Source organism: Lepidochelys olivacea (genome assembly GCF_965140295.1).
Source record: "Lepidochelys olivacea isolate rLepOli2 genome assembly, chromosome: 17".
Lineage (NCBI taxonomy): Eukaryota > Metazoa > Chordata > Testudines > Cheloniidae > Lepidochelys > Lepidochelys olivacea.
Window position 1 is genome coordinate 12,897,191 of NC_140427.1, and position 15,093 is coordinate 12,912,283.

General features: G+C 38.7%; 1 protein-coding gene across 1 annotated transcript in view; it reads right to left on the bottom strand.

Moving 5' to 3' along the window:
* Positions 1-718: 718 nt before the first annotated feature.
* The window catches only part of CRCP (CGRP receptor component), a 41,204-nt gene continuing 26,829 nt past the window's right edge, over positions 719-15,093 (bottom strand). Inside the window, exons 5-6 of the mRNA XM_084650667.1 lie at positions 9,076-9,133; positions 719-1,164 (exon numbers count right to left, since the gene is read on the bottom strand). Of these exons, the coding sequence (XP_084506793.1) occupies positions 1,018-1,164; positions 9,076-9,133 (205 nt within the window). The 3' untranslated portion in view covers positions 719-1,017. The remainder of the gene's footprint in view (positions 1,165-9,075; positions 9,134-15,093) is intronic.

A 15,093-nucleotide genomic window follows, 5' to 3' on the forward strand; every position in this document is an offset into this window, starting at 1 on the left:
CCCTGTACCCCACCTCTGCTTCAATCCCTTGCCCTGAGCCCGTTCCTGCACACTGCACCCCCCCCCCACACCCCAACCCTCTGCCCCAGCCCTGCATACAATTTCCCCACCCAGATGTGGCCCTCGGCCCAAAAAGTTTGCCCACCCCTGTGTTAGACCTAGACAACAGGTGATTTCAAAGGAAAACAGCAGCCTTAGACTTATAAATTTTTTTGTTTGTATTACTGAGAACCCTAACTTCATGGGCCAGATCCTCAACTGGTGTGAATCAGCATCACTCTCTTGACTTTGATGGGATTCTGTCCATTTACATCAGCTGAGGATCTGGCCCTATATTTAAAATAAGCATAGGGTCATATCAGAGGTGTCCTTGAGACTAGTTACCATATCAATACAGCCTTTACATTCCTCCACTTCCATGGTATAACCCTAAAGATATTAGTAGTTATAAGGATCTATTATTACTACTGATCTTATATGGATATTAAACAGTTTTTAAACTTTATTCTAACTGTGTACTGATACCCTGAAATGGCTTCTTCCACACACAATTTGCACTGCATTGTAAACTGCACTCTGAAAAACAGTTGAGTAATTCAAAAACATATGAAATCAATTATAATTATAGTGTATTGCTATGATAATGAGAACACTGCCAGCTGCATATACCCTCCTCAAAAAAGAACAGCTGTTACATGGGTAATGGAAAAAAAGAATATTCAAGCATAATGTTTATTTTCACTATTTCACAAACTGCTGTATTATGAAGCCAGTTACTATCTTTCTCACATCTCAAAACAGGCTGACATGAGAGCTCTCCTTTGATTTATGTTTCTTATAAACAACTGTTGCTCTTATGATTTACACAACAAAACATTAACGTACTGTACAACGATGTCACACAAGATTAAGCCCTGGGTGAAAAACCCCAGACCTGGTCTTTGCAATCAGAAAGTTTAGCTGGTTCTTTTCTCATTAAGCTTTTGATGATGTTGCCAACTTAGGTTCAGATGCTGTCTATTCTGGGTCACCTTCTTCTTCAGCTGCCATTGTCGCCTGTCTCTGCAGCTCTTCCTCTGGGTTTCCTGGAAGAATGCTGGAAAGTGTCTGAAGAAGTGACTCAATCTGCTCTTCTGTTAGTCTTTCTTCACTTTCCTCTACCATCTGCAAATCCAAAACAACCTACTGTCATTGTAAAATCCACACTTCCTCCCTCACCTCCAGAGGGAAGATTTACCCAGTTAGGAGGTGCTGCATTACCTGGACATTACACATTGTCTGAGCTCATTATGCAAACTTTTGCTTTTAAAAAGCTGAATCTTGATGATAAAAAATGTACTGCGGAATGATAGTTGCTCCATAGTTATGATGGGAACCAGCTCTCCACACTATAAGCCAGATTTGTAAGACCCCCATCTTCTCCAAAAAGAAACTTATTTTCTAAAGTGTCGCTTTCCATATGTCATCCCAGGGTACATTAGTATTTTTAAAGAAAATGTGTTAAAAATGAGCCAGTTTTAAAGTTATAATGTTATGAACATTTGGCAGAAGTTTCTTTTGGACATTTTTCTAAGACTTTGGGCTCAGGACCTCCCTAACGTGACTTGGCATAACATTGTCAAAAAATGTCTGAGTGACTTAGGTGCCTAAAGTTAATAGGCGTAAGCGCTTAAGTGCTTAGATCATTTTTGAAAAAGGAACTTAGGTGCTTTTGCAAATGTTGTCTTTGGTATAGAGATTCCAAATTTCTTTTTTTTCCTGTTAGCCTGTGGAGGAAAGAAATGCCTTTTAGGTTTTATTTGTTAGTTTTTAGGGGTGTTATTTTTAAATAAACATTTTGGGGGGATTTTTAAGAGTGCTCAGCACTGGTCTCTGTTCTGACTGAAATCAATGGGAGTCTTTGCCATGCTTCAAAGGGAACAGTTAGGCCAACACTGAATGCTTCGCAGAGTCCCACCTTTACGGTTTTTCTTTTTATTCATAAAAAGTTTAACTATTAATTCAACACACTGCACTAGCAGAAAACTTAGGGAGCTCTGCCATACGCTAAGGCCCGCTAAGTACTTAATTTTGAAACAGTTCGCTCTAAAGGAGTGAGCAGTATATTAATTCTCCTGCATGCATTCAACAACATATTATTATTTTAGAACACAACACAGGGGGATATAGTACTGGCAACGTGGGAGGGTGTAACTTGCATGGGTTGATAGCAAGTTTGGAGACACATATGGCAGGAAGAAAATGGCTGCATCTCTTAACTATTCACTTCCAGACTGTCATACTTTTGATTTTTTTTCTGAAGTTAAAATTTCCATGGGAATTATAAATGATATCTTGGGGGCCACTCATATCTGTTGACACAATAAGCTAGATCCACAAAGGGATTTAGGCACCTAATTGCCATTTTAGGCACCTAAATCCAAAATTAAGATCCTCAAAACTTTGAAACTTTTTTCAGTTTACTTTTCCTTGCTAAAGCAACTGAAAAGGCTTGAATTCAAACAACTGACCTGTCATCCTATTACTAACAGTGCTGTAGAAAGAGAGATTGGTCTACCTGGTTGTGCACCATATTATAGTGTTACATTATCAATTAGTAAGTATTATTGTAGGGCCAGAGCCCTATTGTGTTAGGCACTGTACAAACATACAAAAAGAGACAGATCTTTTGCTCCTTAGAGCTAGTTAAGACTGAATGATTAATTTCTCAGTGCTAATGATAGTGCATTAATTGTCCAGAGTGTTGTTTCATTTGGTAAACTGTAGTGTTTAATCCTGCTGCAACTCCTCATGTGAATAGTCATGCTGACATTAATAATAATACTTGAATAAGGAAATCTTGTAGGACTGGTTGATTCCAAACAGTGACTTAAGCATGCACCCTCGTTCTTCTTTAGAAGTTCTTATATATTGGAATGGGGCCAACACACAAAGTCTTTGTGTTTGGGATGGGCTGAGCGCTTGCTATTGAGGTCCATTCTTCTGCAGAGGTGCAGTATAACCAAAGAGTTCAAGGATCAAAAGAATAAACTAGAAAATTAGATTTCCTCCCCAGCAAAAAAAAAAAAACATAAGTGTAATGACATGAAATGTATTATGCAATTAGAAAACAGCAAAGTAACATGTTAAAGGAGAAATGCAAAAGATTAAGCATGACCGAGATACAGACAAAGAGACAAATGGAAAGGAGTCAAATAAAAACATCAAACCAAGGAAACAGAAGGAGATTCAGTGGCTCATTCTAAGTGCTCCAGACTTTAGCACACAGTCTTCTGATTTACACACAGGCTCCTGATTTACAAGACGACAAAATGCTCCCTGATTACTGTATAGTAGTCTCTCGAGGAAACACTAACCTCGCAGAAAAAATAATATAGAAGGAAAAACACAAAAGGAGGGAAAGAAACAAACATTTTAAGTACTAACATTTATATCTAAAGGTTCACAAACAAAGGAACAAATACCAAATCATTTATGGATTATAAAGCAGTCCTGCTAACCTCTATCCTGCAACTAGCTAAAGTTGTAAAAGCAACAAATACAAACTCTAAGCAGAAGGGAATGCAAAACTTCACGCTGGGAAAAATAATATTTTTTTTGGTCAATGGATTATATATAGTGTATTTATTGGCAGGACCACACAATCCAAATGGAGATAGATTACCTCAGCAAATGATGCCATGTCGACAGCATGGCATAGTCAGCCAACATTTCAATTGGACTGGACATTTTTAATGTTTACTATGTTCTCCGTGTTTATATTGTGTTTGGAGATACAGGTGGGCTTTAAAAAAGCTTCATGTGACTAGTGTAAAGCACCTGGCATTACAGTAACAGAAGGTACAAGTTAAAAAACACTCTCCAATACAACCAGACAGACACGTGTCTCTCTCAAGGCTCAGAGTAAGAACCTAATTAAAATCAAAGTGGAAGAAATGCAATAAATCATAGTGTCTATGCTACTGGTTCTAATAAATAATTCCAAAGATGCTGCTGCATTTCAGCACTCACCTTTTCGCTACCCTAAATCATTGTAAAATCTCTCTGTTGCGGATGCTGTAGCATACGAGTTGCATTTGTATTGTGACAAAGTTCCTCCTCTGCCTTGGTGGTTCCTGCACTTATTGGCAGATTTTCTCACCTCAGAGGCTCACGGCAGCCCTCAGTTTGGCCACTTTCGTGGCTCAAATCTGCCATTCACTCAGTTAGCCTCATCACTGGCCAGCATGGGGAAAGGAAGAAGAACAATCCCCACAGTCTCTGCTGATCCACCTAGTAGATCGGGGAAAAGGCCAGAGACCTTCCCCTCTGGTGGAACCCACAGTCCAGGTCAACTCCTCCGGTATCAAGTAGGGAGTTGGGAGGATGGGGGGAACCCAGGCCCGCCCTCTACTCCGGGATCCAGTCCAGGGCCCTGTTGATTGCAGCTGTCTACAGTGGCTCCTGTAACAGCTGTGTGACAGCTACAACTCCCTGGGCTACTTCCCCATGGCCTCCTCCCAATACCTTCTTTATTCTCACCACGGGACCTTCCTCCTGATGTCTGATAATGCTTGTACTTCTCAGTCTTCCAGTAGTACGCCTTCTCACTCTCAGCTTCTTGCACCTCTTGCTCCCAGCTCCTCACACGCACACCACAAACTGAAGTGAGCTCCTTTTTAAACCCAGGTGCCCTGATTAGCCTGCCTTAATCGATTCTAGCAGCTTCTTGATTGGCTGCAGGTGTTGTAATCAGCCTGTCTGCCTCAATTGTTTCCAGAAAGTTCCTGATTGTTCTGGAACCTTCTCTGTTACCTTACCCAGGGAAAAGAGACCTACTTAACCTGGGGCTAATATATCTGCCTTCTTTACACTAAGAAAGTTGGCAAGGCACCGAAGTCTGCATGTGGTGTGTGTCCAGGAAGACTTCGCGGTGTTCGTGCTGTGTGCCCTAAAGTCCTTATGAGGTTGTCAAAAACAAAGAAGCATATTAGCAGAGCCCATGGCGGTTCCATGTGTGCTAAATGTGTCCATGACAGAATCAAATGAGCTTTCCTTATTGAAGAGGAGATTGTTGTGAAAGTGTTGAAGGCACAAGCACAGAGTCAGAAATCTAAGTGAATCTCTTTGTACTGTCTGCCTAATAAATAAAAAATCAACTTTTCTTGTGAGAAAAAAAAAAATCACTCTCCTATAGCCATCTGGCCCGACCCTGTCACAATATATATGAATACATGGGTCTGGTTTTTTTTTTCAGGAAAATGCAATTGTGGGGCTAACAAGATCAAATGTATTGCCATGCTGTAGTCAATCATGCTTCCCATTTGACATAGACAAATACTTCAATTCAATTATTACATTCCAATGTGATATGTTAATACTATGAGCAACAGTCACGATTTTTTTCTCCTGCTCAGCAGTGGTCACTATGATAGGTTCAATGCAGGAGTCCGGAGAAAAGATATTGTAAGTGAGCACTGTTCTGTAATGTGATTGAATAAAATATTTTCAGCTGAAAAACGGCTGTTTCCTTAGGCATTTGATCCACAAATATATATTGCAAATGCTGGAGAATAAACAATACAAGGAACTTTAAAATACCCTGCACTGGTAAACAATTTTTGATGTGCTAATAAGACTTAGTGCCAGTGAAGAGAACAATTTGTGGGTTGCACATTATTGTTTTTTTGTAGATAATAGTTTCAAGACTATTAAATGCAAAAATCAATAACGAAAAAGAGAAAAGGTGCATTTTGGTACTTCTCAGAGCTACCAATCACAATATTCTTTTGTTCGAATGTAGGAGACACTTTAAGCAAGGAAATACTTGCAGTTTCCTCAAATGTAGAGTAATTCCAAGATGTTCAGCACAAACATACAAATAAGACAGACCATAAGAAAAAGAAATACAGCAAAAGACTGAGTGGCTGGATTCATCTCCTTGTGATAGGAAACTAGACAAGTACGCAAAGTACATTGTTGAGAACATGAAATGTTTAAACCTTCCAGCTTTTTGCATTTTCCAGAGCAATAGGTGTTATTATTCTCTGGTCAACAATAAATGACAATCTGCCAGTTTGGTTGCCTGGAGTGGATACCATGAGGCAGTGAACTCCCAGGTGTGGAAGTCTAGTTTTAAAATATGCAAAATTAACACCTACTGCTCCAATGAGAGACAGATATGGAACAATCTGTTCTTTAAAGAGAAGCTCCTCACTCTTCTACCACATCATTGTTAAGCGTTACATAAAGTTGGAACCCATGTCATGGTTAGATCAACATTACTGTCTTTCTTTTTTCTTTCTCTGTGTGAGTCACTGAGCCATGAACAACATATGTTTGAGATTAAAGCTAGAGGTCAAGATAGCTGTATTGCATACAGTGTTTAATCCAGTGGGATAAGGATTAGAATTTCATGCTGCTTTTGTTGTTATTGTTTAAAAACTATCTCAGCAACAATCTGGAGAAGGCAACTATAAACAAAGTGGAATGATTATGCAAGAGGAGGACATAAACAAAAAAGACCTGAATTAAACCAAAAAAGATGCATCTTTCTGTGGAGAGGTCTTTTAGATTAAATATAGTTACCCTGATTTATATCTTGTGCACTATTACAGGGCAGGAATTGTACAGGAGAGGATAAAAAGACTTGAAGCCAAAAAGAAAACAAATAGTACTAAATACCGTTTTACATAAATTACTCAAAATAAATTGGGGAAATTACACATACACACACATACTTAAACACACTTTTGGGGACATGGTTTGTTTTATAACTAGTTCCAGAAGGTGTCTCTTTTTAAAATTGAATTAATTCACCTGCTTTTTGTGAAACTTATTGTTAAAAATGTTCTGTATCTATTGCTGCAGATCTGTAGCCAGGGATGAGTCAAAGCTTTTAAGAAAAAAAAGTTCACAGTGCAATCAAGATCATTTTAGAGTTCATATTAATTTACTTGTATATTTTGCCTTTCAAATCCTCTAATCCAGCTAACAGACTTGCTTTCATGGAAACTTGTGTATAGACAATCCCTGTCCTCCTAAAGTGAATGACAAAACTCCCAGTGGCTTCTGTTTTTATGAATTAAATTCCTTATAAATACATGGAGGTTCTACTTGCTTGAGGATGCTGTAACACTAACTCTTGCCATTATATCAGTAAACAGCCATTCATTACACAGATCCCAAAGGCAACCTTCACAAAAATGGCCTGTGACAGCCTAATATTTGTTACTCCCCAAAGATTGATTAGTTTAATGAAGGATCTATGTAGTTTAAGTTTTCTGCTGACTTACTTTGGCAATGCCATGTGTACATATGAGCAATCCACTCATCTTAACCTATTCTGATGTTGGAAAAACTTGCACAGATACATCAATAATTCATTCTATTGTCTAGTCTGGGGTACAGTTTGGGGATGAACTCAAGATTAGTTGCCAACTGTAACATCACATTACCTCCTAAGAGCAATTTCTAATTATATAACAGATTGCTTTGGGTTACTTAGAGAATGGTTACGTACCAAAATTGGTGAATTCGCATTTAACTTGTTTTATTGCCGCAACTCATCAGTTTTAATAGAGCAATTTTAACTTTTATATTGCTAAACCTTGAAAGAATTGAGGTACAAATGATGTACCAGTGCAGTAACTTTACTCCAACTCAAAAGTCATATTTTGCTTAACTTGCCTCATGGACCTGAAGCTGAAACTGATAGCTGGATATTGGAGCATAAACAGATACACTCCATGTTATCACAAAAAGAAAAGGAGTACTTGTGGCACCTTAGAGACTAACAAATTTATTTGAGCATAAGCTTTCGTGAGCTACAGCTCACTTCATCAGATGCATTCATGTTATGTGGCTAGACAAGAGAATTAGTGACTGAGGAAGCAGTCAAATACAAAGGATGTCTTGAAAGTGACAATAAGATGAGTACATTTTAAGAAGAAGAAGAGAAGATAGAATGTGAACTGTGCTGAAACCTAATGAATTGTAAGTGCAATACAGGAAGCTAACAGAAATAGAGAGAAATTCTAAAACATTTGAAGGCTCTACTTCATCTCTTCTGAAAAGCTGCCTAACAAAACGAGTGAAGCCTTCATACTCTTGTTTGCAGCTGCAGAAAGTGGCATTAACTTGTAGATAAACTTGACAATAGCAGTTCCTGGGATATCAGATCAGCTGTTTTCACTGCTAGAAATGCTAGTTCTTGGCTATCAAGGAATATGAGAAGTAAGGATGCAGTCCTATTAGCATCCACTTCTAACCCATACACTTTTGCAACAGAATACAATCCGGCTATTACACAATCAACAGATGTTCTCCATGCAAGACAGCCTTATTAGAGGAATAGCCTTGTTACAATAATCTCCTTATTAATACAGCATTTGTGTTCTTTACACGATGCTCTGGAGAACATTTAACCTATCTATCCCTTTTTATCTGTAATATTCCTTTATCCAAACGTTATGTTCCAGCAGATTGATAATGGATGACTTCCAACTGATAGCTTCCCAGCTTATGCTCAAATAAATTGGTTAGTCTCTAAGGTGCCACAAGTACTCCTTTTCTTCTTCCCACTGTAGAGTTCTCATGCTACACGGTCACTTCAAAAGCACAGCGGCAGACATTGCTAACTATTGTTCTCTCCCAAATGTTTGCCTTCCTTGTACCTTAGAAAAATAATGAAAAGGAATATACCACAGTAGTTTTCTAAATCAAATTTCATATTCCAAAGTATTTGACTTTACAAAGCAACAGAAGAAACCCTTAGGTAAATGTATTCCTAGGACATGATATTATACCTCCATTTAACAATTCTGATGGCTATTTTCCATCTGAAACATTGACACAAACGTGAGAGTGAAGAGTTGCCCCTGCTGTGGGTTCTGAGAGGAAGAGGGGTAAGTCTTATAGAGAGGTCTCTTAGGGGAAGCAGAGAGGAAAGAAAACAAAATCAGAAAACATGAATATAAAGATGTGTACAGAGGTCCTATCAGTTAGTGACCATGAGCAAACGATTATTCAATTGATCTGCAAGATTAAAGATGCATTAATATATGGATTTACGCAGTTAGGAGAACTGTAACTTACCAGCTGTATCTCAACTGCGGTCATTGGCCTGTGGTTAAGCAACTGTAGCTTTTCTGCTCTGTTGAAAAGAAATATATATATATATTTACATAGAATTCTGAACAAATGAATGGTCAGATGCAAACACTTCCCTAATAACAGAGTTATTTCCAGAGGTCATTTTCACTAGAGTTGATGCATGGTCTCTGACCTTGATTGTCACAATAATTCTGTAGATGTCTTTTCTTTGGCTATCTACCCAAACTGGTATTTAGTAGACCAACGTGGCAAAGCAGCTTCCATTACAATCCCTTGTTTCCACACATGCATAACTTACTGAAGCATTAATCTTTTGAGTTGGAATTTTCAATGCTTTGTCTCTGCCTCAATTTATTAATAATACTTTGGACTACTCCTATAGCACTTTCCACCTGAGGATTTTAAAACACTTTACAAAAATCAGTGAAATTAAGCCTCAACATCCATGAGAGGTAGGAAAGCACCACCCAGACGCTGGACTTTATGATGAGTGGTTACTGAAAACCAATTTAATCAGATATAGGATCCTTCCAATCCCAAGGCATCAGCCACTTAGCGAGGTCAATATATAACTCAGATCTTACCCAATAATCATGCCGATGCCAATCCTTTAGTAGCTAAAAACTAAAGGTTTAATAATCTAAAAGAAGAGTGTTATTGAATGGTTAACAGATCATATACATACAAGTACTTTCAGTGTTCATAGATCAGGATCATAGCAGTGATGGAATGAACTGCTAGCTTGCAAAAGTCTCTCTAGAATCACCCAAGTAGATTGGGGATCATCAGTCCTTGTTTAGAGCTTCCTTGTTAAAAATCCAATCCAGAGAAATGAAATAGGAAATGAAGACAAAAAGGAGATGTCTCAGGTGTCTTTTTATATCCTCTGCCATGTGCTTGGAATTTTACTGTACTGTCCCAATCAAAGCCCACAGCCGCTGTTTGTGGAAAGTGACTGGCCAAAGATGGAGTCCAGGATCACATGTCCTTACATAGTTGGCTGGATCACAGGGGTGGGCCATTGGCCACTCAGTGTCTGAGGCATCCTCAGGGAGAGCTATCTGGGCAGGATAAGTTTCTTCTATGGCCCATCGTTACAGTGAAGTGTCCTTAATTGGCCATCAACACATAACTGTCTAGCCTTGATGTAAATGCCTCTATTGAAGTCAATGGAAAACTCCCACTGACTTCAATACAGAGTGCACCCATAAAGCCTTACTATACCTTGGATTCACTCTCCATAATAATTCTACTCATTAATCTACAAATTAAAAAAAAATTACACATTTTTCCTCCTTTAAGAGCTTTATTACTGAAGTGGAAAGAATGGAAGAAAACATATTTCAGTATTTATTTTACATCCTAGTGAAATACATATCTTCCCAACAGCTAAGCCCAAAGGTGCTGTCATATGCCAGAATGTGTTTCTCACTGCTCTCAAAAGCTATATTTTATCACTCTGGTCCTATTGACCAGGTCACGATATCAAAGTAGCAGTGATCTGAGCCCGCCTTAATGGCTTAGGGGAGAACCACACAGCTATATCACACTGCTAGAGATAGAACTGGTACGACTGGTGAGGGAATCTGCAGCAGTAATAAAGACATCTTATAATAAAAGGTCAGTAGTTGTAATTTAGTAAGTTTAGATACAATGAAAATGGGAGTTAAGATAAAATTTTAACCCTCACCCCCCTTTTGAATAAAAGTAATTGTTCAAGAACTATTTTAAAATTAGAGGAATCTCATTTCTTTATTGCAATCTGTATTTGCCCAATATTTCATTATTGTTCTTATTATTAATTAGTAAACTAGAATAAAAAAGAATCAGTTAATATTTATGGTTTTACTAGTTTGCCATCTAGGAGCAACCTCCCATTTTAAAAGGACTAAAGCTTCTTTCCAAGTTATTTAATAGAATTCCAAAGAGTATTTAAATGTATATTTATAGCAACTCCAAATAGCTTCTCATCAGTTTCTCAGAACTGTAGGAGGTTTCAAGAAAGAGGAAACCTCACATTCTTCAAGAGGAAAGAAATGCCAAACTCACAGAACTGTGCTCAGATGTCTGGGCCTTTGCAACCAGCTGGTCATTGTCTGCATGCCTATGCCCTCCAGATACCAGGGAAATAAAATATTAAACGGTTGACTGATAAGTACCAGTCTTATCATTAACCCTCTCTCGTTCACCCACCTCCTTCCGGGTGACAATCAGCTGGTAGAAGTCCAGCTGGGGGCTGTGCCAGGTCTCGAACAGGTTTTCCTGAAGCAGAGATGTCATTTTTGGGATGCTGGCAGGAGGTAATTATGGCAGCCAGGAAGGGGCAGGCATCACAAGAGGCCACTGGGAGGCCAGCACCCTCTTAAAAGGGCTGGGTCGATATTAACGGGGGGTAAAGTAGCCCCTCGCCTCTGCCTGTGCCACTGGTGCTGTGGCTTCAGCTGATATTTGAAGGGAAGGGAAGCTGCTGCTGGGGTGGCACAGAGCATCTGCAGAGGCCACACTGGGACAAACTAGATACCTGGGGCCTCTTTCCCTGGGTACTGATGATGCGAGGGGGGTGCTGGGATCACTCAACTGCCCCAGGCTCTCCTGGCTAGACTTGTTGTGTCACCCCCAGTATGAGTTCAGCTGCCCTTCCCAGTCTGTCCGGGGCAAAGAGGGAGGAGAGACGCACCATCCTAGGCATCGTGAGGTCCAAACTGGTTAACCAGTTAACCGATTAAATTTTAATAATTTAAACAGGTACTTTTTAAAATTATATTTACATCCCTTCCAGATACCATTTCAGTTTTAAATGGTCCTCAGACATAGTACCAGATTTCAAAGGCTGACAAACACCTTATAATATTTAAGACACTTCAATGCCTTATCACTTATGTATGCACCCTAGTAACCATTCAACAGCCAAGGCATTTACATGAGAAAACAGTGACAAGCGATGTGCTGCTCTGGTTTGTGTGCGTGCAAAAAGAGTGAACTTAATACTCATGAAAGGAGCCTGAATGACAGCCCTGGAGACTGAAGCCCTCTGTTTATCCAAAGAACATACACAGCATAAGCAGCCGTAGTACAAACTTTTCCAGGCTGCTCCACCAATATGTCTCTACTTTGACCTGAAGGAAAAATCCCACATTCCCAAAGACAAGATGACCTGACAGGTCTTTACCATCTCTGATGTCCATGATTCTATGAACAGAGTATTCCTATGAGAGACAACATGGTTCATTCAAATCTGAACCATGCTGCTGAGGCTGAAACAACAGTGTTAATTAGGTTTGGTGATTTTTGTGATGTGGATGCATACCCATTAAGAACTCAGACTACCTCCTTATTTCACAGGAGCCTCCAAAGAAATGTCATATTCATTTCAAATCTGGCCAAAAACAATGTCCTAAAGGAGAAAGACTATCTTATCTTACCTAATTCCTTAAGCCGTTCAGTTACCATTTTTATAAAAGCACTGGAAACTGTTCTAAAATACGTTTCAACTTTAATACATTCACAATACAGTTTTTAATAATAATACACTTGTGAAATACTTTATATTTAACCATACAAAAAACTCTACATTTGCTTAATATTTGAATAATGTGCTGAACACTATTTACTAGAACCAGTCAAAATTTTTCAAATTTTGATGAAATTTAAAAAAAAAAAAAAATCAGGACAATCTTTGATTGAAACCATTTCTACTCCACTTTTTGACCATCCCTTTCATTTTAATTTGCTCTCATATTTACAAAGAACAGAATTTATTTCCCCCGCTACCCCCACAAAACAGACACATTCGCCATTCCTTAAGCAAGAATCTAGAATAAAAGATGTCTGACATCCGGATCAACTTCTGTAAATGTACAAAATTATTTTTGTTTTAAGGAACAAGATGCTTGCTTCCATTCTATAATCATCAGTGTCCTTTGAATTTAGCACTTGCCATGACAGCATGGACATGTATGCATCCCCTTAAGTACAACTACCAAGATTTGTTCTTCAGAGGAAAGGTAAAGTGTTTTTAGAAATGCCTGTTATTGTTTCACTACTTATACAGTGGTGGTGCATATCTCATAACGTTTTACAAAACAGGTAAAGATCATAATCCCAATTTTACAGACAGGAAAACTGAGGCACTCAATGATTAATTGGCAAGAGTTCTTTTGTATGCTTTTTGTTTGAATATTTTAAGAACAAACAAAGATACCATCTCCCTTGAAATAGGGATCAGCTAGTGTCCCTAGCCTGTCCAAAAGGCCTGTCCTTCCACGGCAGTCTCTACACGGGGTGAAGAAGAGAAATCTCTTTGCTCCACGTCCTCCCATGCAGGGTTTGCCACAATCTAACCCAATGTATCTAACCCAGTTTGTCCACTGCAGCAACTACATACTCTCTCTTCTGTCAGAGTAATTGTTCAGGGTTTTTTCCTCCCATCAATAATCCTTTTTGCAGCACAGCATTTAGCCTCTTTAATTCTAAAGTCAGACTGATTGCGCAAGAAGAAAATGATGGTTTACAAAAGACATGCAGGAGTCAGTATTAGACTCATTCCCTGTACCCATAACTTTGCTTTGTTTTTGGAAAGTCAAGGATAAGAGTCCAATATGCTAGCCTCTGGGAACTCTGCATATACCTCCACTGTTTTTCCATATTAGCCATTTATGAAGATTTCTCTACCAATAATCCCAAACTTGTTTACAACAATACAGTGTGTGTTAAGAATGTAGCTGGATTTAGAACTGAGCTGAGGTCACATTGCTGGCTGCTTTCTGTCTAAAAGATAAAGTATTTATTTCTGTTGGAGTTCATTACTATTGTGTGCAGCTGAAGACACAGACATGTAAGAATGAATGCTGATTAAAGATACTAGCATAAAATGTTCTAATGCTACAATTAAATAGGAAAAACAATCACAGAAGGAAAAAACCTACACTCAGAAAATAATACTATAAAAAAAGCAAAACAAAAAACAAACAACCCTACCCAATCTAAAAAAGAAGTCCTGGCTCGCTTGGGGAAAAGATGGTAATCAGTGTCTTCAATTGGTATTGGATTAGGCCATGGCTCACCTGAGTAATCATATAAGATGAATTTTTCCAGAGCTGGGAAGCAGTATGGATGATCCAGTGGTTTGAGCACAGGCCTGAGAGATGGGCGATACCATGTTCTAATCCTGGCTTTCAATTTGGCTTGATGTGTGGCTTTGGCAAGCCAAAACTTCTCTGTGCCTTGGTTTCCAGAGCTGTAAAATGGGGATAACATTTGCCTCCCTCACAGAAGAGTTGTAGAGATTCATATTTGTAAAGCATTTTGAGAAAGAAAAGCTCTATGTACCAGTTAAAATTATTTTTTTATATTAAATGACAATAGTCTAACCGCAAGTTCCTCACACTACACTCTCGGGCTATGTTTAGACCTGAGCCTTTTTAGCTGTTTCCCCCTCCCCCCATTGCTGCAAGATGCATGTTATTCAGTCCATCCAGGTGACCCAATCACCTTTATCAAGAAAAAAATCCTTGACTAAATAAAGGGAAAAAACTGTTTATTCGTAAACAATGGCTCTTGTTCTTGTTTTTCAGGCTGGAAGGAGCAGATGTCCTTGGATTTTGACCCTCTCTGCGTTCGACTTCAAAATGAGTTTGAAAAATGTGTTTAAACAAATGTCTAGCTAGAACCAATCCTAACAAAATGCTGGCTAGCCATAGGGTCTTAGATTAGAATATTTAAATATATGTATTAGTTGTAACATGGTCTGGCCGCGTGCATATTTGTCAATCCAGTTGTGTTAGGAGCTGGTTTAGAATGATGAACCCATGTTTCAACATGGTCTCTTAACTCAGTTTAAGCCCCAGTTTGGATGAGATGGCTGCCTTGAGGTGGGAGAGCTAGTTGCCAAGGTTGCATTTAAAAGCATCTTTTAGCTTCTGAACAAGTTTTATTCTAGAAAGTAAAGTTATAATAAAAGGGGCAAGGAACTTAATACAGAAAAAACAACAGCTGGGATCA